At 45.5% G+C, this 26,294-nt stretch overlaps 1 protein-coding gene across 1 annotated transcript in view; it reads right to left on the reverse strand.

Moving 5' to 3' along the window:
- The window catches only part of DENND1A (DENN domain containing 1A), a 189,429-nt gene that overhangs the window by 32,105 nt on the left and 131,030 nt on the right, over positions 1-26,294 (reverse strand). The window contains 5 exon segments of the mRNA XM_087914391.1: positions 3,160-3,216; positions 5,611-5,682; positions 10,032-10,072; positions 11,499-11,586; positions 12,323-12,424. Coding sequence (XP_087770517.1) covers positions 3,160-3,216; positions 5,611-5,682; positions 10,032-10,072; positions 11,499-11,586; positions 12,323-12,424 — 360 coding nt within the window.

Genomic DNA, 26,294 nt, shown 5'->3' on the forward strand with positions numbered 1-26,294 from the left:
CCAGTAGGTCAAAAGCTTGTTTGCAGGTGGCTGCACAGCGCAACCGTCCGCAAGGCAGGGGGGAGGGCTCGTACTGTCCTGTTCTGGCTAAAGGGGTGGCCTTCAAAAATGTCAGCAACCGGTTCTCTGTCTGGTTGCTGGGGGGGGCGTGGCCATGGTGGGAGTGGCCTAGTCGGCCTCCTGCACCGTGGCGGGGTGTGTGTGTGTGTGTTTTCGCTCTCCCCGAGCTCCGGAGGCTTTCCTTGAGCCTCTGGGAGGGTGAAAATGGTCTCCCTGGGCTCTGGAGGCTGTCTGGAGGATGGAAACGGTGTGTTTCTGGCTTTCTGGAGCCTCCAGGAGGCCCGTTTTTTCCCCTTCCCGGGCTCCGGAGGCTTTCCTTGAGCCTCCGGGAGGGCGAAAACGGCCTCTCTAGGCTCCGGAGTCTCTCTGGAAGCTGGAAATGGTCCTCCGGGGGGCCCATTTTTCACCCTCCCTGAGCCTCGCATGGACCCCGTACTTCCCTGGGATCCAAAACGGGCCGTGTGGAGACTCCTGGGGGGGGAGGGCTGGGTGGGGCCTGCCGGGGGTGGGATTTGCCGGTTCACTAAACTGGCCATAAAAAGGATAAAATGAGCGACGGGTTCACCCGAATCGGGGCGAACCAGCCGCAGCCCACCCCCGGTTCTTGCCGCTGACCCGGTCCATTCTATGGAGCTGAGGGTTCAACGGAGGCAATGCTGGCACAGGGCCCGCCGAGGTCATTTTCTTTTCCCTTCAAAAGCCAAGAAACGGCACCGCGCTCTGGTAGCCACCCACTGCGGAGAGCTGGAACGAAGCTGCGGATGCTTCTTAACATCTCATCCCACAAATGGAGACAAGGATAGGAAGGGAGCGCCGTTTAAATCTCCATGATCGTGTTAAGAGAAGGACACCAGGCTGACCTCTGCAAAATTCAACCCAGCGTTTCTTATTTGCAATTCCAAGCCAACGTTGGAGCAACCCAAGGGCAGAGAGAAACTCTTGATTATATCCGAGGGGGTCACCATTGCTATGTGCAGTCAAAGAACAACCGCCTTTCTCTCTCTTTGGTGCATTTTAACATTTCTCCCGCTGCCGTCACTCCTATTTGGCAACTGGAACCTCAAGGGTGAAATAGAAGATTAGCTGTTCTCCTAAAAAGGGGGATATTTTTCGTGCTAATGCTAAGAAATAGAGAGTGGCAGTGAGGTTAGATCCTCAAATTAGTCAGCTGGAAGATGGAGGGACACCAGACAGTCTCATAGTGGGGAGAGGGTTCTCTTCTTATTGTCCTTCCGGTTGAATTCCCCTTATAAAATGGAAGACTGTAATTTAAGGGTTAAAATCAGGAGTTGAACCTGCAGAAGAGAAGTGAGACGTGGTTAGTGATGGAAGTGTCACTAGCTTGGGACTCGAAGGTGGGCCTAGAAAACGGAAGGTTGCTCCTGGAGAACATCTGCAGAAGATCTCAAGGTCCAAGAAAATGTCTTGACCATGTTGGCTTTGACAGGATGAAGGGGAGGAGAACAGCAGAAGGCTAGGAACGGAAGGAAAACAAAGGGTTAAAGAATAGCTGCTGAAGGTTCCTTTGATGGTTCTTCTTTGAAGCTTCCTTCAAATGTTCTGGGCCACCCCATTCATATCCATGGTTGATCTAGAAGTGCATTTTCCATAACTGCTTCAACAGTGTTTGAAATGGTTCCTCAACCCAGCAGGACCCTTGTTGGAAACTTCAGCAGATGTTCTTCAGATCCTTGCTTTCCTTTGCTTCTCCTGTCTCTCCTGTCTCCTGCTTTACCCCTCTTCTACCTGGTGAAGATCCCATGAGGAGCTAATACCACTCTATAAAGCCTTAGTAAGGCCACACCTAGAGTCCTGCATCCAGTTTTGGTCACCACACTGTAAAAAGCATATTGAGACGCTAGAAAAAGTGCAGAGAAGAGCAACCAGGATGATGAGGGGACTGGAGACTAAAACATACGAAGAACGGTTGCAGGAACCGGGCCTGGCTAGTCTAGGGAAGAGAAGGACCAGGGGGGACAGGAGAGCAGCCTTCCAGTATTTGAGGGGCTGCCACAGAGAGGAGGAAGGGGTCACCTGTTTTCCAAAGCACCTGATGGATAAGGAACAATGGATGGAAACTGACCAAGGAGAAATTCAACCTTGAAATAGGAGGAATTTCCTGACAGGGAGAACCATCAACCCATGGAACAGAAGTTGCCTTTAGAAGTTGTGGGAGCTTCATCCCTGGAGGCTTTCAAGAAGAGGCTGGTCTGCCACCTGTCAGAAATGAGGTAGGGCAGGGGTCTCCAATCTTGGCTACTTTAAGACTTGTCAACTTCAACTCCCAGTGTTGAATTGTGGGAATTGGAGTCTTAATATGGCCAAGGTTGGAGACCCCTGGTGTAGAGCCTCCTTGCTTGGGCGGGGGGATTGGTCTAGATGACCTACAAGGTCCCTTCCAACTATGTTCATCTAATCCAAAGGGAGCCAACGTGATGAAGACATTATCTTGTTCCAGCCGATCCCTCATTTTCAGGTGGGAACAAATCTCTCTCAAGTGCAAGGTCACACACACACACACACGCACGCACGCACGCATGCACACGGTAATTCGGGCTGTCAGATCAAACGTGTGCCAGAAAAGTGCAAAGAACGGGCCCACGGGGAGGAAGCCCGACAGCCGCGTGCTTCTCTTGGCTCGGGGCCAGCCCACCCACGGCAACCCACGCGCACACACACACACACACACACACGTTAGGGTTGCTCCCAGGGGAGGAAGTGGGGAAGATGGCACCCGAAGTGGGCAGCCGCCATTCTCTTGGCCGCGTCCCATTTGGGGGGGAGCGAAGGAACAACCATTCCACGTCAGACCTTAATGTATTTTGCTTTTTGTCTGAATATTTATAACAGGGGGGAAGAAAAAGGAAAAAAAATCCGGGACAGCTGGTAATGCATTTTGAAGTGTGTTAACAACACAGCACCAAACAGCTCTTTATTGATCACGTAATGCCTTTTTTCCTTTCCTTCCCGTTTTCTTTTTTTATTTCTCTCTCTCTCTCTCTCTCTCTCCCAGCTGAGCGTTTCTTCTGTTTTTCATTCTGTGGTTTCCTCCCCCCCGCCCCACCCGGCCCCCAACCCTTAAATACATATTTCAAGTACCTTTTGCTTCAAGCGAATTTTCACCTCTCTTATTCCCATTTTTGCATGATCTTTTGCCTGCATGGGGGGGGAAAAAAAGAGAGAGAGAGGGAGAGAGGGGAGGGAAAGAGGGTTATTAATTTAAGAGAGAAATCCTTATTTGGCTCCCCTGGCGAGGGAGTTTTTGCAGCCCACCCAGATTTACCTACTCTGATGACTGAGAATGGGAGGGGGAGAACGGACCGTCGGGGGAAGGGAAAATGGGCATAAAAACAAATAAGGAGACGAGAGGTTAAAAAAACAATCTTTAATGAGAGGAAGAGATTTTTGTAGGTGCTGGAGACTATCCTGCCTTTAAGGAGAGGGTTCGGATTTTATCCTCCAATTATTTTTTATCTCGGCTGCGTGGTCTCTGCGAGGGACTGAGTTAAGATTGCAACTCCTGCGTCTGCCGCGTCCTGCCGGGGAAGGGCCTGAAGCTCAGACCAAGGAGGAGACACCGATTTGGGGAGTTCTCCAGGCAGACGTTGGACTGGTTCGGACTGGTTCAGGAGATCTGGTAGCGGAAATTTTGAGTGATTCCGAGAACCGGCCAATCCCACCCGTCTCTGACTGGCCCCGCCAACCCCGTCTCTTCTCTGCCTCCCGTTGAGTCCTAGCTGATCGGTTGGGTCTCCTTTGGTTGCCCTGCCCAGGAGAACGGAGCTGGAAAGCAGGTTAGTGGGATGCAGCGGGAAGGGGGATTTTGCAGTAACCTTCCCCTGCCACGCCCACCAAGCCTTCCTTCCTTCCTTCCTTCCTTCCTTCCTTCCTTCCTTCCTTCCTTCCTTCCTTCCTTCCTTCCTTCCTTCTCTCCTCCCTCCCTCTTACAATCCTTTCCTGCCTCTTTCCCTCCTCTCCAGAGGTGGGTATTCAGCCGGTTCGGACCAGTTCTGCAGAACCGGTCTCAGAAATTTTGAGTAGTCCGGAGAACCGGACAATCCTGCCTCTGACTGGCCCAGCCCACCCCGTCTCTTCTCTGCCTCCCATCGAGTCCCAGCTGAGTGGCTGGGTCTCCTTTGGTTGCCCTGCGCAGGAGAACGGAGCTGGAAAGCAGGTTAGGAGGGTGGGGAGGGAATTGGGATTTTGCAGTATATCCTTCCCCTGCCACGCCCACCAAGCCACGCCCACAGAACCAGTAGTAGATTTTTTTGAATCCCACCACTGTCTCTGGGTCACCCCAGGGGGTCTCCGAATGCGGAAGATTAATTTGTCCACCCAAAGGATAAAGCACCCAGGCCCAAAACTGAGCAACGTGGTTACATGCAATACAATGTGGTGAGCCATGTGCGGATCCGTACCTTTGGGGAAACAAAACCACCACTTCAGAAACACATGGCGCAACATAGGAGAACAAACCCATCCGGACTAGATTCAGCAGTTCATCTGCATTTCAAGAACAAAGTCAACGTTTTGGACAGAGAGGACCACGGGTTTGCAAGAGGGGGGGTCAAAGAGGTCATCTATGTCCAAACTGAACAGCCCACCCTCAAAAAGAGGGGGAGGGCCAGGGGTGGGATTCTACCGGTTTACACCTATTCGCTAGAACTGGTTGTTAACATTCTAAGCAGTTTGGAGAACTGGTTGTTGGAAGAAATTACAGGGCTAATCCTGCAAGGAAGTCAGGAAGGAAACATTCTGGTGTTGCTTACAGAAACTGCCTCTCCGTTGACCCTTATTACATTCTTGGCAGGATTAGACTTTCTGTCTCAGGAGCTTCTCTGGAGTTTGTCTCCCCTCCTTTGCTGGTACTTTGCTTGTGTGGAGGGACCATTCAAAGTTACCATGGCCCTGAAAAAAGTGACTTATGACCATTTTTCACACTTACGACTCTTGCAGCATCCTCACAGTCATGAGAGGCCAGGCAAGGAGATGCGTGCCTCGATGTGAGTGATATGGAGTTGGCCACGCCCAGCCAGTCACATGACCACCAAGCCACGCCCACCAACTAAGCCACGCCCACAGAACCCATTGTTAAAAAAATGGAATCCCACCCCTGGGGAGGGCTACGACAGCATCTACCTCCAATCTACAACACAGCTCCTTTCAACAGTTCCAAGAAGACTCCACATCTATTTGCACCACTCTGGTGACCCCGAGGACACAGACAAACCTCCAAGTGGCCTCAACAACCCTCTAAAAGGATGCAAATGACCAGCTGTCTGCAAGGAGGATAAATCCCTTCCATTCCTCACCATCATCCAGTCAGAGCTGAAGAAGCTTCCTGGATGAGAAGCGAAACATCTTCAAACAAAAACCAGAAAGTCCAGATGCCTCTTGGGAACCACCCCATCCCCTACCGTTCTTTGGGCCACGCTGACAAACTGCCCACCCAGTGGCGACAGCTGATGGTTTTTCAGAGATGACCAAGTTTGTCGTCTGTGTACGCTCAGAGACACCACTTCACCCCAAAGGCCAGCTCTGGACACTTACAAATTTGTAGACAGTCTTCATAGCAGGATTTGCCTTGGTCTTCACAGTGTTTAAAATGGCCCCACTTCCTTTCTGCGTAGATATAGAGGAGGGGGGAGAAAAAGCCATCAGGATGACACCGAAATTGAGCTGAGGTTGCGACTTTTAACACACAGACAGAAGTGTGAACGTTGCATCTCCTTAACTCCTGCAGGCCTGTTACAAGGACCAATGGCCCCTAGCTCTGGTCTCATTCAAATATTTGTGATTTCCTGAAAGGCAGAAGGTTTTTTCCTTCCTTTTCAAATTAAACGTTGGATGTTGTCATATGCAGGCACAGGCCCGATATTGTATGCGATCATCAGAATAAACCTGAAAATAAATGCTTTCTTTTCAAAGCTCACAATCTTTGGATTAGCCTGCAGAATCTTTGTCAGTTTTTTTAACAAGAAAGCACAGCCTCTTGTGCAAGCCAAAGACAGCTCTTCCACCTCTCTCTTTCTCTCTCTCTCTTTCTTGGTTTCTCTCTTTTTTGCTCTCTCTCTCTCTTTCTCTGTTTCTCCCTTTCTCTCTCTCTGTTTCTCTCTCATTCTGTTTGTCTTCCTCCCTCTGTTTCTCTCTCTTTCTCTTTCTTCCTCTCTCTGTCTCTATTTCTGTTTCTCTTTCTTTCTCTCTCTTTGTTTCTCTTTCTTTGTCTCTCATTCTCCCTCTGACTGTTTCTTTCTCTCACTGTTTCTCTCTGTGTCTCTCTTTCTTTCTGTTTCTCTCTCTCTATTTCTCTCTCCCTTTCTCCCTGTTTCTCTGTCTCTCTGTGTTTCTCTTTCTCTCTCTCTCTCTCTTTCTGTTTCTCTGTCTCTGTGTGTGTGTTTCTGTTTTTCTTTTTCTTTCTTTCTTTCTTTCTTTCTTTCTTTCTTTCTTTCTTTCTTTCTTTCTTTCTTTCTTTCTTTCTTTCTTTCTTTCTTTCTTTCTCTCTCTCTCTCTGCTTCTCTCTCTCTTTCTCTCTGTCTCTGTCTCTCTTTCTCTCTCTCTGTCTCAGGTCTATAATGAGGGAAGAAAGTATGCCAAGTCAATTTCACCCAGGCTGAACTTTGCATCCTGATGGCACCTCCAAGATTTTGACCTCTCAGACAGAATACTTAAGCAGTCCCGTTTGTGCTTTCTTTATTTGGTAGGACAAGCTGTCTTGAGCTGGGCATGGCATTATTTTGATAAATACAATTTAGCATGCATAAAGGACACACACACTCACACACACAGAGGCAGACACAATGCTGGACTGGGGGGACTATTCTTTTAAAGCAAGAATTGTATATTTGCTAACTCATCAAGAATTATCAGAGAAACGAAACTGCAAAACATCTTAATATAAATGGCTCTATGTTTGAGATTCTTTCCCTCCCTCCCTCCCTCCCTCCCTCCCTCCCTCCCTTCCTTCCTTCCTTCCTTCCCTCTCCCTCCCTCCCTTCCTTATAATAAGATGTTTTGGAAACACAGTTCCAAAACATCTTGTTATAGGTGGCTCCATGGTTGAGATTCTGGTTTTTCTTTCTTTCTTTTTCTCTTTCTTTCTTTCTTTCTTTCTTTCTTTCTTTCTTTCTTTCTTTCTTTCTTTCTTTCTTTCTCCCTTCTCTTTCTCTGTTTTTTCTCTTTTTCTTTCCTCCTTCTTTCTTTCTTTCTTTCTTTCTTTCTTTCTTTCTCCTTCTCTTTCTCTCAGTTTTTCTCTTTTTCTTTCCTCCCTCCCTCTCTCCTTTTTTCTTTCTTTCTTTCTTTCTTTTTCTTTCTTTCTCCCTTCTCTTTCTCTGTTTTTCTTTTTCTTTCCTCCCTCTTTCTTTCTTTCTCCCTTCTCTTTCTCTCAGTTTTTCTCTTTTTCTTTCCTCCCTCCCTCCTTTTTCTTTCTTTCTTTCTTTCTTTCTTTCTTTCTTTCTTTCTTTCTTTCTTTCTTTCTCCCTTCTCTTTCTCTCAGTTTTTTCTTTTTCTTTCCTCCTCTCTTTCTTTCTTTCTTTCTTTCTTTCTTTCTTTCTTTCTTTCTCCCTTCTCTTTCTCTCAGTTTTTCTCTTTTTTCTTTCCTCCCTCCCTCTCTCCTTTTTTTTCTTTCTTTCTTTCTTTCTTTCTTTCTTTCTTTCTTTCTTTCTTTTTCTTTCTTTCTCCCTTCTCTTTCTCTCAGTTTTTTCTCTTTTTTCTTTCCTCCCTCTTTCTTTCTTTCTTTCTCCCTTCTCTTTCTCTCAGTTTTTCTTTTTTCTTTCCTCCTCTTTCTTTCTTTCTTTCTTTCTTTCTTTCTCCCTTCTCTTTCTCTCAGTTTTTTCTTTTTCTTTCCTCCTCCCTCTCTCCTTTTTTCTTTTTCTTTCTTTCTTTCTTTCTTTCTTTCTTTCTTTCTTTTTTCTTTCTTTCTCCCTTCTCTTTCTCTCAGTTTTTCTCTTTTTCTTTCCTCCCTCTTTCTTTCTTTCTTTCTTTCTCCCTTCTCTTTCTCTCAGTTTTTTCTCTTTTTCTTTCCTCCCTTTCTTTCTTTCTTTCTTTCTCCCTTCTCTTTCTCTCAGTTTTTTCTCTTTTTCTTTCCTCCCTCCCTTTCTTTCTTTCTTTCTTTCTTTTTCTTTCTTTCTCCCTTCTCTTTCTCTCAGTTTTTTCTCTTTTTCTTTCCTCCCTCTTTCTTTCTTTCTTTCTTTCTTTCTTTCTTTCTTTCTTTCTCCCTTCTCTTTCTCTCAGTTTTTTCTCTTTTTTCTTTCCTCCTCTTTCTTTCTTTCTTTCTTTCTTTCTTTCTTTCTTTCTTTCTTTCTTTCTTTCTTTCTTTCTCCCTTCTCTTTCTCTCAGTTTTTTTCTCTTTTTCTTTCCTCCCTCTTTCTTTCTTTCTTTCTTTCTTTCTCCCTTCTCTTTCTCTCAGTTTTTTTTTTTTTCTTTCCTCCTCTTTCTTTCTTTCTTTCTTTCTTTCTTTCTTTCTTTCTCCCTTCTCTTTCTCTCAGTTTTTCTCTTTTTCTTTCCTCCCTCCCTCTCTCCTTTTTTTTCTTTCTTTCTTTCTTTCTTTCTTTCTTTCTTTCTTTCTTTTTCTTTCTTTCTCCCTTCTCTTTCTCTCAGTTTTTCTCTTTTTCTTTCCTCCCTCTTTCTTTCTTTCTTTCTTTCTCCCTTCTCTTTCTCTCAGTTTTTTCTCTTTTTTTCTTTCCTCCCTCTTTCTTTCTTTCTTTCTTTCTTTCTCCCTTCTCTTTCTCTCAGTTTTTCTCTTTTTTCTTTCCTCCCTCCCTCTCTCCTTTTTCTTTCTTTCTTTCTTTCTTTCTTTCTTTCTTTCTTTCTTTCTTTCTTTCTTTTTCTTTCTTTCTCCCTTCTCTTTCTCTCAGTTTTTCTCTTTTTCTTTCCTCCCTCCCTCTCTCCTTTTTTTTCTTTCTTTCTTTCTTTCTTTCTTTCTTTCTTTCTTTCTTTCTTTCTTTCTTTCTTTCTCTTTCTTTCTCCCTTCTCTTTCTCTCAGTTTTTTCTCTTTTTCTTTCCTCCTTCTTTCTTTCTTTCTTTCTTTCTTTCTCCCTTCTCTTTCTCTGTTTTTTCTCTTTTTCTTTCCTCCCTCCCTCTCTCCTTTTTTCTTTCTTTCTTTCTTTCTTTCTTTCTTTCTTTCTTTCTTTCTTTCTTTCTTTCTTTCTTTCTTTCTTTCTTTTTCTTTCTTTCTCCCTTCTCTTTCTCTCAGTTTTTCTTTTTCTTTCCTCCCTCCCTCTCTCTTTCTTTCTTTCTTTCTTTCTTTCTTTCTTTCTTTCTTTTTCTTTCTTTCTCCCTTCTCTTTCTCTCAGTTTTTCTCTTTTTCTTTCCTCCCTCTTTCTTTCTTTCTTTCTTTCTTTCTTTCTTTCTTTCTTTCTTTCTTTCTTTCTTTCTTTCTTTCTTTCTCTCTCTCTCTCTCTCTCTTTCCTTTCTTTCTTCATCCCTCCCTCCTTTCCTTCCTTCCTACCATCTTTCACACCAAAGCCTTCCTATCTTACGGTGCAATCCTTGAAACCTTGTCACTCTTTCAGAATATCAAGAGAAGCCAACCAACGTTTCCAGAGCTTATTTTATGCCTTTTCGCCTCCTTAATAATCCAGGGTGCCCAGCCGTCCTTCTTCACTGTTCAAAAAGCTGGTTTGAAACAAACTTTGGGGGGGGGGGGCCCTCCGGAAGAAAATAACTTGGATTCTGCTTATTTATTATTTCCCCTGAATGTCTAAAGGGAAGATTTAAAATGCCAACCCTCCAGGATTCTAAGATGGGTCCGATATTCAGCCATTCTTTATCAGGGGGCACAACACAGCTGCCTGTTCAAGCCTGCGAAGCAGAAATACTGCCTCGAATCTTGGGGCGCAGTCCAGTTTGGGGGCAGAATTGAGGTTCGCCAACTCCCTCTTGGCATAGGACGTAGCAGCTCTTGGATGGATGGAGGAGGAAGGACAAGGAAGAGATGGAGGAAGCACCTGCTGGTGCTTTCAAGGGATACTCACCCGGACAGTGGACAGCCATTGGTGGTACAGCTTGTCACTGCCTGCCCCAAAAGAAGAAGTATTATTATTAGAATAGAATAGTTGGAAGGGACCTTGGAGGTCTTCTAGTCCGACCCCTTGCTCAAGCAGGAAGCCCGACACCATTCCAGATTCATAGCTGTCCAACAGCTTATGTCCAACAGCACCCACAACTTTTGAAGTCGAGCTCTTCCACTAATTCATTGTCCTCACTGTCAGGAAATTTCTCCTTAGTTCTAGGTTGCTTTTCCCCTTGGTTAGTTTCCACCTATTGCTTCTTGTCCTGCCTCTCAGGTGCTTTGGAGAATAGCTTGACTCCCTCTTCTTTGGGGCAGCCCTTGAAATATCAGAACGCTGCTATCATGTCTCCCCTAGTCCTTCTTTTCATCAGACTAGACACACCCCATTCCAGCAAGCGTTCTTTATATGTGAAGGGAAGTGAGAACTAGTCTGGGTCCTTCTGCCTCCCAGCATTTACGAACAACACGGAGTTCTGCCACCTGTCACCCCAACCAACAACCTCAAAACAATTTGGGAGAGAGGTGTCGAGTTCTTTTGAAGATGCTTCTCTAAATCCAGCAAGAGAGCTATATTTTTTTTCAAGTTATACGAGCTACTGGTGTCCCCCTCTGGGCCATTTTTGCTCCTTATCCATCCACACAACTGTTGTTTTCTCTCCCCGTTGTTGGTCTTGATCGAGGGTCTTCAAACTTGGCAAGCTTAAGACTTGGGGACGCCAGCTCCCAGAATTCCTGAGCTAACAGGACCGGAGGAGAAATTGTTGAAGTCCACCTGTCCTCAAGCTGTCAAGTTTGAAGACCCCACCCTGGTCTAGACGGAGAATTCACGGTGGGGACCTTGGGTGGCCAGAAGAGAAACCTGAAGGCATCTCAACCGGCTTGTTGACCTGTTGTTATCTTGGGTCTCAGCAATGTCGCTTTAAGAATTGGAATCGCCCCAGTTCTGTTTTCAGTGGAATCAGTAACACAACAGGTAGTCCTCAACTTACAACAGCAATGGAGCCCAAAATGTCCGTTGTCAAGTGAGACGTTTGTTAAGTGAATTTTGCCTTGCTTTGTGACCTTTCTTGCCTCTGTTGTTAAGTGAATCACTGCGGTGGATCAGTTAGCAACCCGGTTGTTAAGTGAATCAGGCTTCTGATTTTGCTAGTCGGAACGTCGCAAAAATGAGTCCCTTGACCGCCCCCCCGGGACTCTACAACTGTCATAAATATGAGTCAAGTTGCCAAACGTCTGAATTTTGATCCCATGACCATGGGCATGCTGTGACGGTCCTAAGTGTGGGAAATGGTCATAACTCACTCTTTTCAATGCCACCGTCACTTCAATCAGTCACTAAATTTGAAGGCCGTAAGTCGAGGACTAGCTGTAACAAAAAGAAGTGGCCTGTCATATTTGTATGGCCAACCAAGCCTGGTCTTCTCCTCACCGGCATATTCGCCCAGGTTGATCTCTTCCTCGAAGACGTCACTGAAGCCTTCTCCAGAGTTGAGAAGATCAAGACGACCATCGATGAACTGCAGGAGAAAAAAAGCGTTATCTTCTGACCCTTCCTCTCTTCTTCCAGGAGGGCATCTAGGAGGATCTAGTCTCTTCTTCTGAGCCAGGTGCCTACGGAGGTTCTCCGTCCTCCAGCCCTTCTTCAAAACGCAACTGGACTTTTTTTTTCTTCCTTGAAGAGGTTTCGCTTCTCATCCGAGAAGCTTCTTCGGTTCTTATCTAAGAAGCTTCTTGAGTCAGAACTGAAGAAGCTTCCTCGGGTGAGAAGCGAAACCTCTTCAAGGAAGAAAAAAAAGTCCAGCTGCCTTCTGGAGAAGTGAAGAAGCGTCTCGGATGAGAAGCGAAAGGCCTTCAGAGAAGAACCAAGTCTGCTTGCCTTTTGAAAAAAAAAAAGGCACCTTTGGGTTGTTCTCAGCAGGTCCAAGGGATGGGAAGCCCATTATCTAAGTCCTTCGCCCGCGAAGACCCCCCGAGAGGGAGAGAGAAAGAAACAGAGAGGGAAAAATACACCAACACCATCTATTGTGGAAGGCAGAATAGGAAGAACACACAATGCTCTTAAAAATAGCTCATGAGCTTGCCTGCTGGAGGGGGGTGGGAAAAAACCGACAGAAAACACCTCATCCTGACCCATAAATTACACTAATTAGGGAACAAAGTGGCCAGCCGTATTTCACAGCACGTTGCGAAACACTGCGATTGTTCTTAACACACACACACGCGCACACAGAGTGAGACACACACACCAAGTACCTGCTTGAAAAGCTGCAGCTGTATGGCATTCTGCAGGAATTGTCTCATGGTGGCAGACCGGTGGGAAACGAAGGTTTCTTCGCAAAAAGTGATGGGTTCTTCCTAGAGAAAGCAAAATGGCGGGAGGATGTGGGTGAACGGACGTCGTTCGCGGGGCTCTCAAGGGGAGGACAACCGATGGCGGAAACCTGGATTCCCCCCCCCCCCATCCCGATGGGACGTGCTATGGACCTCAGCTTCCCCCAATGAAGGAGGCAGGAATCCCAAACCCAACCCTTATCCTGTCTTTCTTTGAGGACGTTTCTCCAAGAAACTTCTGGATGGTGGTGAGGAATGGGAGGATTTATCCTCCTTGCGGACAGCTGGTCATTTGCGACCTTTTAGAGGCTCGTTGAGGCCGCTTGGAGGTTTATCGGTGTCCTCGGGGTCACCTGAGTGGTGCAAATGGATGGAGCCTTCTTGGAACTGTTGGAAGTGGCCTCAACGACCCTCTCAAAGGATGCAAAGGACCAGCGGTTTGCAAGGAGTATAAATCCTTCCATTCCCCACCATCCAGTCAGAGCTGAAGAAGCCTTTTGGGATGAGAAGCGAAACCTCTTCAAGGAAAAACCCAGAAACTCTTGATAAAAAAAGCACCTTTGGGACAACCCTGACCTGGAGGATGGAGAAGCTCCATAGATACCCAACTCTTATCAATTGTAAGACGAGGGGTTGGTGGGCTCTTGTGGGGAAGGTCTTCAAGAGAAGGTCTTCTTCATGGACGTGCTCCAGAGGGTAAGAAAACCAGCAAGTAAGTTTAATTTTAAAAATCCAGATCCTTGGCATCGGTGTCTATGGAGCTCCTCAGTCCTCCAGGTCATGACTGTCTCAAAGCTGCCTTTTTTTCCGAAGAGGCAGCTGGACTTCCTATATTTTTTTTCCTTTGAGGATGTTTCGCTTCTCATCCAAGAAGCTCCTTCAGCTCTGACTGGATGGTGGGGAATGGAAGGATTTATATTCCTTGCAGACAGCTGGTCCTTTGAATCCTTTTTAGAGTGTCGTTGAGGCCACTTGGAGGGTCATTGAATAGCGCAAATGAGTGTAGAGCCGGGCTGTCAAACTCCTGGTCGGCGGGCCGGATGCGTCATGTGCTGGCCACGCCCATGCCCAGTTTAGCGGAAGGGGAAAGTCCCAATACATCACATGACACCGCCATGACAATGTGAGTTTGACACCCCTGGTGTGGAGCCTTCTTGGAACTGTTGAAAGGACCGTATTGCAGACGGTGTTGGTTCTTTCACGAGTTCCCAGAACACTCCAAACTCATTTGCGCTACTCAGGTGACCCCGAAGAGACAAGTAAACCTCCAAGTGGCCTCAACAATTCTCTAAAAGGGTGCAAATGACTGGCTGTCTTCAAGGAGGATAAATCCTTCCATTCCCCCCTCCATCCAGTCAGAGTGCTCACAATCTGGGTCTTCATTTTATCAACCTCGGAAGGCTGAGTTAACCTTGAGCCGCTGAAAATTGAACTGCAGTAGTTGCCAATGAGCTCAATTAGTCTGCAATACTGCATTCTAACCACTGTGCCACTGTGGCTCTTAGATAAATTTAGAGGTAGATAGATAGATAGATAGATAGATAGATAGATAGATAGATAGATAGATAGATAGGTAGGTAGGTAGGTAGGTAGGTAGGTAGGTAGGTAGGTAGATAGATAGATAGATAGATAGATAGATAGATAGATAGATAGATAGATAGATAGATAGATAGACAGATAGATAGCAATAGCATTTAGACTTATATACTGCTTCACAGTGCTTTCCAGATGTCTCTAAATGGTTTACAGAGTCAGCCTCTTTCCCCCAACAATCTGGGTCCTCATTTGACCGACCGCGGAAAGATGGAAGGCTGAGTTGACCTTGAGCCTGGTGAGATTCCAACTGCTGGTAGTTGGCAGAGTTAGCCTGCAATACTGCATTCTAACCATTGCGCCACCACAGCTGATAGATGATAGGTAGGTAGGTAGGTAGGTAGATAGAAAGGTAGATAGGTAGATAGATAGGTAGATAGATAGAAAGGTAGGTAGGTAGGTGGGTGGGTAGATAGATAGATAGATAGATAGATAGATAGATAGATAGATAGATAGATAGATAGATAGACAGACAGACAGACAGACAGACAGGAAGTGATAGATAGATAGATAGATAGATAGATAGATAGATAGATAGATAGATAGATAGATAGATAGATAGATAGATAGATAGATAGATAGACAGACAGACAGACAGACAGGGATAGATAGATAGATAGATAGATAGATAGATAGATAGATAGATAGATAGATAGATAGATAGATAGATAGATAGATAGATACATACATACATACATACATACATAGAAAGGTAGGTAGGTAGGCGGGTAGGTGGGTATGTATGTATGTATGTAGGTGGGTAGGTAGGTAGATAGATAGATAGATAGATAGATAGATAGATAGATAGATAGATAGATAGATAGATACATAGACAGGATAGATACACAGATAGATAGATAGATAGGATAGATAGATAGATAGATAGATAGATAGATAGATAGATAGATAGATCAGATCGATATAACATGTAGACTTATATACGCTTCGCAGTGCTTTCCAGCCTTCTCCAAGCCGTTTATAAAGTCAGCCTCTTTCCCCCAACAATCTGGGTCCTCGTTTGACCGACCTCGGAAAGATGGAGGGCTGAATCAACCTTGAGCCAGTCAGGATCGAACTGCCGAACTGCTGGCAGTCAGCAAGAATTAACTTGCAGTCCTACATTCTAACCACTGCACCACCTGTCAAGCAACTTTATTTCCCCCCCCCACCCCCAAATCCACAGATTCCCCACTGCTAATTGTTTTCCTCCTCTCTCCAAAGCAGGGCCAAAAACAAACCCTGAAAAAACCTTCCAGACATAATCCTGCCCTTCTTCAAGAGCTCAGCCCTGCCTCTCGAGTGGCTTCTGCAAATTCTGCAGCGCCTGTCGTCGTGTCCCCCACCCCGCCGCGAGGGGGGCTTCCCTGCAAGGGTGCTAATCCTCTGCAAGCGGGCGCACACACACAGTGACCGCCCCGCCATACATCCGCGCTGGTTGTGGCTTCCTTTCGCACCTCGGTCACGGCAAGAGCCACCCTGATGCCTTTCATCCCCCCCCCCCACCAGGAGCGGGGGAAGGAGTGGAGAAGGGACCGTCTAATGAGATCACGTGAGCCCCGGGAAGCATCTGGCAGTGAGCAGGCCAGTTTACACAGCTTGAGTTGTCGTGGAGACAAAGCACATGACCAGCTCAGCACCGCAAGTCCGGGGCAGCGGTCCAAGCGCACTCTTCGCGCGTTCTGACAGAGAGCAGATGGGGGACTAGTTGGGAGGCCAAAAGACACAGTCGAAGTCTCTTGGCTCTGGCAAACCCTACGTGGGTACCACCATCCTTTGCATCCTGGATTTACAGACACACACACACACACACACACACATACACACACACACACACACTCCTGCGGATCTCATCTGGCCATCCAACACAGAGGGCTTCGTCTCCCAGCAGACCAGTGCCTGGCCCACCGCAAGAACCTGGTCCGCTTCTCCAACCCTTGTGAGTCAAGTGTGGTGTTGTGTTAAGTACGCCTTGGAAAAGCTGTTCTTCTCGTTATACCTCCCCGTGTCACCTTTGTTGAACAAACACCCGCAAAAAACATGCACCAGATTCAGAAGACGTGCCCGGAATGTAGCATTTTTTGGGGAGGAGAATTGAATGGCATAGAGTAGAATAGAACAGAATTAGAATTAGAATAGAATACAGAACAGGTATTAGAGTAGAATGGAATTAGAATGGAATTAGAATAGAATTAGAATAGAATACAGAACAGGTAGTAGACTAGAGGAGACTAGACTAGAGTAGAATAGAATTAGAATATAATTAGAATACAGAACAGGTAGTAGAGTAGAGTAAAGTAGAATAGAATAGAATAGAATAGAATAGAATAGAATAGAATAGAATAGAATAGAATAGAATAGAAGATAGGATAATATAGGAGTAGAATATAATAGGATAAAAGATAGGATAATATTAGAATAGAATAGAATAGAATAGAATAGAATAGAATAGAATAGAATAGAATAGAATAGAATAGAATAGAAAAGTAGATAGGATAATATAGGAATGAATGGAATGGAATGGAATGGAATGGAATGGAATGGAATGGAATAGAATAGAATAGAATAGAATAGAATAGAATAGAATAGAATAGAATAGAATAGAATAGAATAGCTGCAACTACCGGTAGTCCTTGACTTACCAGTTTGTTTAGATGATGCCAGATGATTCACAAATGATTTAAGACCCGTTTTTCACACTTATGACCACTGCAGCATCCCCATGGTCACCTGATTTTTCATTCAGACGCTTGATACCCAGTTCACATTTATGACATCCTGGGGTCGTGGGATCCCCTTTTGTGACCTTCTGACAAGCAAGGTGTCAACTCATAAAACATTCCTCTGCCTGTTTTAGTAGTTGCCATAAAAAGGGGGGAGGAAGCGAAAGTACATTCCAACTCTTCTCTTTAAAAGATTGTAGCTAAACTACCAGAGTTTTTGCCCATGAATATATTTAATTGGAGAACGTGATTGATGACACCTGGCCCGTGAAGGTGCTCAATTGGAGAATCTGATTTATGACACACCCGGGGGGGAGGGGGGAAAACAGGGTCACCGGGGACTGTAAATGATGCCGGCCAGAGTTGGCTTCATACAGGGCAGGGCCAGTATGTCGCCTCTAATGAATCCTTTGCAGTTTTTTTGAAGTTTGGCTCGAGAATCATGACTCAATTAGGGTGATTACTGGAATCCTTACACAAAATCGATGAGGCAGGGAGAAGCCCAATTCACTGAATGACCGTGTCACTAATTGAACAATGGCAGTGATTCTCCTCAACAAACGGGGCAAGCAAACTCATAAAATGGGGCAAACGTCCTTTCACGAAGGTCTTGCTTAGCAATGTCTAATTCCGGGCTCCATTGTGGTCATACATTGAGGACTAGCTGTACTGAAAAAAAAAAAAAAAAAGAATAGATACCCGGCCTGAAATTGTCAGAAGGAGCCCCATCTGGTGATGCCACGAAGTTCGGTTCAGACCCTTCCATGTTCTTCCAAGAAAGTCCAGGTGTCAGGATTCCAACTGTTACCCCCATTTAAATCACGAGTCTCGAGCCCAACTTCCAAAACTTCAAAAGGATTTATTGGGAGTTAACATGTCCGGCGCTGCCTGGGTGAAGCCAGCTCTGAGACTCATCTTTCATTGTCACCCTTGACCTCGGTTTTCCCCCTCAACTCCTCTGGGTGTATCCTAATTCATATTCTCCAATGGGACCCCTCCATAGCCCAGAGTCATCAATCAGGCTCTCCAGTTAGATCTTTGCACGGCAGAAACTTCAGCCACCTCGTTACTATTTTTCAAAACATTCGTGGAATGCGCTTTCGGTTTGCAAGCTGCCTCCACTGCTCCCCCCCTCCCTTTCTGTTGGCGACTCTAAAAAGGCCATAGAAATATGAGTTGACATTAGGGCTTCTCTCTACCTTCCAAGCTCACTTAGAAAGAAAAAAGAATCCCAAGGAATTTTAAAGGGTTAATAGTCTCGGTTCATAACAGCCATAATAAACAGCCACAATTCCGGTTAAACTCTCTCGCCATCTTCACCTGACCGAAGAGTCAGATGAGATCCGTAATGAAGGAGGCTCAGTGTATGTCTACCTGGGAGAAGCCTCTCTGCCTGCTATTCCGTGGAGGACACCCCACTCGGTAGAGAGCAGGAGACTCATTAATGAGGCTAATTAGGTGTAAAGGGGGGGGGGAGGGCTTGGCATCAGCTGCAGCTTATAGCAGCTCATCATTAATCTCTGTAATCCCGACTCCCCAACAGCCGCTGATCCGGCTCTCCTCCAGCGACGGGCTGGCTGGCGTGGCCCAGAAGCTTTGCAAGCTAACACCTGTCCACCTGGCCAGGCACCTCACACCTCTCGGGGAAGTTTAACCCCCACAGCTTCCAGGCACAAGATGGACAGAAACAGGATCGTGCGAAGGATTGCTCTGCCGTGTGGAGAAGGAGCGATCTCCATATGATATGGGAAGGCGGCCTTGGAGAGCCAGCAAAAAGGCATAACCGATGAAGGGAGGAGGAGGAGGAGGAGGAGGAGGAGGAGGAGGAGGAGGAGGAGGAGGAGGGAGGAGGAATAGGAATAGAAGAAGGAAGGAGGAATAGGGGAAGGGAGGAGGAGGAAGAATAGGAATAGAAGGAAGAATAGAAGAGGAGAAAGAGACAGAGGTGGAGGAATAGAAGGAGGAGGAGAAGGAGGGAGAAGGAGGAGGAGAAGAGGAAGAAGAGGAGGAGGAGGAGGAATAGAAGAAGGAAGGAGGAGGAATAGGGGAAGGAAGGAAGGAGGAAGAATAGGAATAGAAGGAAGAATAGAAGAGGAGAAAGAGGCAGAGGTGGAGGAATAGAAGGAGGAGGAGAAGGAGGGAGAAGGAGGAGGAGAAGAGGAAGAAGAGGAGGAGGAGGAATAGAAGAAGGAAGGAGGAGGAGGAATAGGGGAAGGAAAGAAGGAGGAAGAATAGGAATAGGAGGAGGAATAGGAGAAAGAGGAAAAGGTGGAGGAATAGAAGGAGGAGGAGAAGGAGCGAGGAGGAGGAGGAATAGAAGGAAGGAAGAGGAAGAATAGGAATAGGAGGAGGAATAGAAGAGGAGAAAGAGGAAGAGGTGGAGGAATAGAAGGAGAAGGAGAAGGAGCGAGGAGGAGGAGGAGGAGGAATAGAAGAAGGAAGGAGGAGGAGGAATAGAAGAAGGAAGGAGGAGGAGGAATAGGAATAGGAGGAGGAATAGAAGAGGAGAAAGAGGAAGAGGTGGAGGAATAGAAGGAGGAGGAGAAGGAGGGAGAAGGAGGAAGAGGAGGAGGAGGAGGTGGAGGTAGAAGCTGCTGTTTCTGCTGATGGGAAATGAAATTTTGGCCTTTTGGGTCAAACTTGATGCCCTGATGTGGACAGGCAACCTGCCCAATATATAAAAAACTCAGGGCACATTCAAGGTATCGCATTACCTGAGCGAAGAGCTTCCCGTGGTTCCAAGAAGATTTGAATAAAGGGACCACTTCAGAGATCCCACCTTCTCTGGTCCTGCATCTTCCCTATCCATCACCAACCTGCCTCGGCACTTGGCAAGTCCTGTTCCTTTTGCCTTTCGAACAGGCAAGGATGTGTGCTTTGGAGAGAAAAGCTCAAGGCTGATTTCAATTTTAATTTCTTTCATTAGGTCTTGAGGGTTGGACTCCTGCACGATGCGTACAGGTCCAGCTCTGGGCTCCCCGTTTTAATTCCACTTTACTGTGGTTTTGATCTGGTTTTGTCCATGGAGTTTTGCCGTGAGCAGTCAACTTCTGTAAACATCTACTTAGGTGATTGGTTGATATGCCCAAGAGTTGAACGACAAATTATTTATTCTTCTTAGATTACTTTCTCCTCCTCCTTCTTCCCCCCTTTCCTTCTTCTTCTTCTCCTTCTCCTCCTCCTCCTTCTTCCTCTTCCTCTTCTTCTTCCTTCTCCTCACCTTCCCCCTTCATAAATTTTCTTGTCAACAACCCAGAAATGGATTTACCTTCTTCCATCTTTATCACACACTTTCTCCGTTTTCTACTCTAGCCAAACCTCTTAGAATTTTGGGTGTGTTCTCCAAAAGTATTGACCGCATCTGGTTAGGCTTGCCAAGTTAGTCAAGACCATCCGAAGGGGCGCGTTAATGCCCCGGTAGGTGCCCCCTTTGCCCGTTTGGACAGCCTCTCCACCCTGGTGACAACTTCCCTTATTTGGTGGCTCATAGGGTTCAGCCGAAGCGGCCTCACCGCCTGCTCTACGCAAGCTGCAGAGACTTCAGACCACAGAAAGCAGCCAGAACTTCGGTAAACAGAAAGCAAATTTCAATTTTTTCCCCTTTTGTTTTTCAAGGAAAGAAAAGAGTAATTGGTGACCGCAAGGACAGCTCCGGTCTCTCTTTCCCCCTTCCCTTCTAACACCTGCGCGCAAAGCTACGAAAATAGTTACAGCACTGCAGGGGAAGTGAACTTGTTAACACTTATGCAAGAATCTAGGCGACACAGGCATTCATCTAGTTCAGATGGAGAAAAGAAGGACAGTTAAGCTCCATGGAGACCGGAAGAGTTGATGTCCACATTCTTTCTACACTTAATCCTCTAAAAAAACGGAACGACACTGAGGGCTGGCACCTTGTCAAAGAGGAAGCCTTGAAGCCATCAGAGATGCCTGCTGGGTGTGCAGGCTCTCATCCTCCCCCGCATTTGGAAAAAGACCACCTGAAGTTCTTCCTCCGAACCCCATGACATTCCTAGCAGATTAGCAGAGTTGGAAGGGACCTCGAAGATCACCTAGTCCAACCAAGCAGCTTTAGAGAAGAGCGCACAAAGCCGATGCGGTGGACAAGGGGAGAGTTTGTAAGAACGTAAAATCATGAAGATGGAATAGATTTAACAGATTAACAGAGTTGGAGGTCATCTAGTCCAATCCCCCGCCCAAGCAGGAGACCTTACACCATTTCTGACAGGTCCAGTCTCTTCTTGAAAGCCTCCAGGGATGAAGCTCCCACAACTTCTGATGGCAACTTCTGTTCCATGGGTGGATTGCTCTCATTAGAAAATTCCTCCTTATTTCCAGGTTGAATCTCTCCTTGGTCAGTTTCCATTCATTGTGTTCCTTGTCTGGCCTTTGGGGGCTTTGGAAAATAGCTTGACCCCTTCTTCATCTCTGTGGCAGCCCCTCAAATATTGGAAGACTTTCATCATGTCTTCCCTGGTCCTTCTCTTCACTAGACTAGCATGCCCAGACAACATCCCTTGTTTATTAGGATTCTCAGTTGCACAAGGCACTACATAGGCTATCCAACTGGTTGTCTTTCTACTCTCTCTTAAACACATTCCAGATGTCCTTCTTCACTCCATTTCATCCACTAGGACTCCCCAAGGTCCTTCTCACAACTACTGTTTTTGAGCCAAGCCTCGCCTAATCTGTACGTTTTCCTGCCTAAATGTAGTACTTCGCTTCTCTCCAGATTAAAATTCATTTTGTTGGTTGGGCCCCATTGTTCAAGTTTAACAAGACCTTTTTGGGTGCTGAGCTTGTCTTCTGGGGTGTCGAATATTCCTCCCAGTTTAGTATCATCTGCAAATTTGATGAGTTCCCCTTCTATTCCCTCATCTAAATCATTAATGAAAAGATATGGAAGACGGATATGGGCCTAAGATGGAGCTTTGTCGTACCCCCAATGCTGACTTCTCTCCATGTGGATGTAGTACCATTAAGGACTCCTCATTGATGTTGACCTCACTTGATGTTTCCTTGACCTCACCTGATGTCTCCTTGTTTTGGCAGAACAATAAACGGCTTCTAAATCATTAGGGCAGACATAGAAGCTTTTCCCAAGGAGAGGCACCCTGGTTTCAGAATTAAGACTTAGAGAAGGCGATCAGCAGTTTTATAGTGAGCAGCGTCATAGAAAGAAAATGGTTGAGGTTGAAAGATATCGTTTTCTCAACAGAAAGTGAATAGAATGTGCTGATGGGAAGACAACACCCATCCATTGTGAAGAAACCTAGAATGGGGACAATAAGCAACAGGAAGACTCGAACAGCCTATCTACTAACTCCTTCAAAAGTATCTTGTGGAGATTCTGGGCCTTCTATACTCAGGAGAGCTTAATGACGGAGCTGAGAGGTGATGGATTAACAAAGGAAGAGCTCATGACCTAACTGGACTAATTATATGACCTGTCTGTCAGGATTCTGTTAGTTACCCCAATTAAATCAAGAGTATTGAGCCAAACTTCCAAAACTAAGCAGGATTTATTGGGAGTTAACATGCCAGCACTGCCGGGGTGTAGCTGACTCTTGAGACACGTAATTCACCGTCACCCTTGACCCTGGTTTTTCCCCCACTCCCTGGGTGTATCGTAATTCATATTCTCCAATGGGACACATCCATAGCCCAGAGTCATCAATCATGCTCTCCAGTTAGATTTTTGCGCAGCAGAAACTTCAGTCACCTAGTTACAACCTCTGAAAAAATATGAACGGAATGCCCTTTCGATTCCAAACTGCTGCACTGCTTTTTCAAACTCCTTCCCCCCCTTCTGTTGGCAACTATAAAATGGGCATAGAAATGTTTTATGAGTTGACACTATCCCACCAGAAGATACTCGGGGTTCCATAGAGTCTCTCTTGTCCTCCCACTTTCTTCAGCAGAAGCTTGTCAGAAACCACACTGTTTTTCGAGGACTTAAGGAGCCAAAAGGATTTAGGATTGGCCAACCTCTGTTTCTTCAGAAAGAACGATGGATTTGAGTTAAGGAGCCACAAGTGGAAGTTACGTCCACAGCTCAGGGAAGAGAACCTATAGAGAGAACTCTTCCACTTTATGGAAGAAGGAAGGGCAGCTCCCTAGGGCACAGATCCACACGTGAGGTGAGGCGTGCTTTTTCTATCCACACTAATCTTCCCTGAGTAAAGCATGAAGCCAACATGAGCCTTTCTGGGTTTTTCCCCCTCCGCGTCTCAGAAGTAGCAACCATGCCGAAATGTTGTAGCCCCTGGACAAGGAAGTTTGAAGGATGCTGTGTGTGTGTGTGTGTGTCAGCTTATGTTCCTTATGTTGTTTGCAGGAAACAAACCCACTTCAAACTGCATCCATGATTTATCCATATATTTTTTTTAGATTTGTCATCTCCAAGAGTACATGACTTCCTTTTCAAACCTTTTTTCTTTTTGGCACCCCTTTCGTTCCTTCATTTTACTGGGTTTTCACACAACAGCTCTTCTGGTGAAGAATACTTGCTCTAAACCATCAGTGGAAGGATAATCTCCTTTCCACACACACACACACACACACACACACACACACACACGTAATCAGCTGTGCAGATTTTGTATAAAATGGTCCTGTTGAGAAATCTCTCTCTCTTTCGCTCTCTTTCCCTCCCTCTCTCATCTCTCTCTCTCTCTCATCTATCTATCTATCTATCTATCTATCTATCTATCTATCTATCTATCTATCTATCTATCTATCTATCTATCATCGATCTATCTATCTATCTATCTATCTATCTATCTATCTATCTATCTATCTATCTATCTATCTATCTATCTATCTATCTATCTATCTATCTATCTATCTATCTACAGTATCTATCTATCTATCTATCTCATCTATATTATCTATCTATCTATCTATCTATCTATCTATCTATCTATCTATCTACAGTATCTATCTATCTATCTATCTATCTATCTATCTATCTATCTATCTATCTATCTATCTATCTATCTATCTATCTATCTATCTATCTATCTATCTATCTATCTATCTATCTATCTATCTATCTATCTATCTATCAATCATCTATCTACTTTATATAGATACAGATATAGGTAGATGTAGATAGAGATGTAGATAGATAGAGACATATAGAAATTCCCCAACTAACAGGACCGTTTTAATACAAAATCTGCCCAGCTGATAACCAAGTTTAGAGGCAGAGAAACAAACACACCCAAGTTTTCAGAGTATGCAAAAAAGGAGACCAGGTGAAGCCTCTGTGATGTGCTAATTGCCTTGCAAATAATAATAACAACAACAGCGGCGATAATAATATGGAGTGAAGACAGGAATGGAGTATTCAATTATCATAAAAAGCATTTACTCCATAATGCGCCTTCAGGAGACTCCAGGAATTCCAGCGCTTGCTGGAATTTGAAGCCGCTCTCCAACTGCTATCTGCATAAATCTCCCAGGCTGCGGCACTGACAGGAGCTTGTTTTCAGTAGCCAGTGCAGTTCCAATTTGCAAAATGCATATTTCAGTCCCCGGCAAAAATCCTGCCAGTTCGTTTGGGGAAGAGAAAGCAATTCAATTAGCGTTTCTCCACCCACCACCTTCTCTGCATAGATGAACGCCGCTCCTTCAAGGAGCACGATTCAACCAATCTGTCGATGGGGGAGGTTTTCCACCTGCACCAGACCTTCCAGAGTTGAAGATGCCCCCTATCATTAGGCAGCTTGGCGCATCCTTCTCACCACCTCTGCAGGTGATAGGATGACAATTACAGCAACAACCAGCAGAGTCCCAACTGATCTGGAGCTGAAGTTGAGGGAAAAGGAGTTGGGTGGCTTGTTTCACGAGCCATAGCAAAACAACAGAATGAACAGAATTGGGAAGGGGCCTTGTGTGGGTCATCTCGTCCGGGGGTCTCCAACCTTTTGGACCTCAGGGACCACCAAACTCATACTTTTAAATCCCGCGGACCAGAGACCCTGGGAAAATCCCCCAAAAAGTCTTGCAGGAAAATCCCCCCACCCCGTTTTCCTACCAATCAATCCTTCTTTATTTGGGATGGCAGGATACTGTCCCCAGCTCCATTCTCAGGGGGAAAGAGAGAGAGAGACTTTTGGCTTCATGCAAGGAAAACAGCAGAAGCTGCAGAAGTCTTTCTTTCTCTCTCCCAAACTCCGCCAGAAATGAGACTTCACCAACACAGCCTCTTGGGAGCAGGAGGCCTTGTAGGGGTCCCAAAGACTCATTTCTGGCGGAGAGGAAGAAAGACTTTTGCTGCTTTCCTTGCATGCAGCCAAAAGCAGAAGAAGAAAGAAGCGGAAAGAAGCAGCCCGGTGGCCAGGCCAGGCGCATGGGACAAGCGGGGCAAGTTTCCACGCTCCGCCTTTTCCCCACTTCCCTCACTACCTCGTGTTGTTCGCAATGCAAGCGACACAAGCCTTGTGTCCCCACGCAGCCTGGATTAATTGCTTTGGGGGGGGGGGACATTTCTCTGCAGACCATCAAAATTTTCTCACAGACCACCGGTGGTCCCCGGCCCACCAGTTGGCGACCACTGTTCTAATCCAACTTCTGCTCAGGCAGGGGAACCTAAATCATTTCAGTCAAGTGACCGTCCAGTCTCTTCTTAAAAACCCCCAGTGATGAAGCGCCCACAATTTCTGGAGGCAAGTCATCCCACCGATTAATTGTTCTAATTGCCAGGAAATTTCCTTTAGTTCTAGCTGCTTCTCTCCTTGATCACTTTGGAAAGATCATAAGTGTGAAACACAGTCATAAGCCACTTTTTTTCAGTGCCATTGTAACTTTGAACTGTTGTAAGCTTCTTGTTCTTCCTTCAGATGCTTTGGAAAATAGATTGACCCCTCCCTACTTTACTGCAGCCCCTCAAATATTGGAAGACATGCTATCATGTCACCCCACGTCCTTCTTTTCGTTAAACTAGACATGCACAATTCCTGCAACCATGTATTTTAGCTTACAGTCCTCTACATTCTGTCCTCTCCGGTTTGTTGAGACTCCTTGAGTGCCTACATATATTCAGGGTCACATCCAACCAGTGGCCGGCCTCAGTTGGTCAAGAGCCCTCCAGAGCCGAAGGAATGTTTTCAAAAGAATAAACTCAGAGGAAGAAGGAAGTATGAAGAAGATAGATGAATAGAGAGCCGAGGCCACCAACAAAAGGAGCCTAACCATGGCTAATGGCCAGAATGTTTGAAAAAAGTGACTGTAAAAAAGAATATTTTTTAATATTTTTAAAAAGATAACAGACTTCCAACCCTCATCTCTTCCAACCCCTTGTGTAAATATTTTTTCTTTTGCCAACTTTCTTTCATGACCCACTCTGAGAAGCAGCAGGTTACAGTGGCTTGAACAAATTGACTTATAGTAAAAGCAGAAATATTCCTGTTTGGAATCTTACCTGAAACTTATTGTAAAAGAAAATCTATATTTGATTATTCACGGAATAACTGCAGCAAGAATTGAATTTGCTCAAAAATGGAAAAGGGAGCAGAGTCCCACGGAAGATAATGTGATTAGGAAAATATTAGAAAGTGCAGAAATGAATAGGCTGA

The sequence above is a fragment of the Pseudonaja textilis genome, chromosome 17 (genome assembly GCF_049901715.1).
Source record: "Pseudonaja textilis isolate UNSWEBS1 chromosome 17, rPseTex1.2, whole genome shotgun sequence".
Lineage (NCBI taxonomy): Eukaryota > Metazoa > Chordata > Lepidosauria > Squamata > Elapidae > Pseudonaja > Pseudonaja textilis.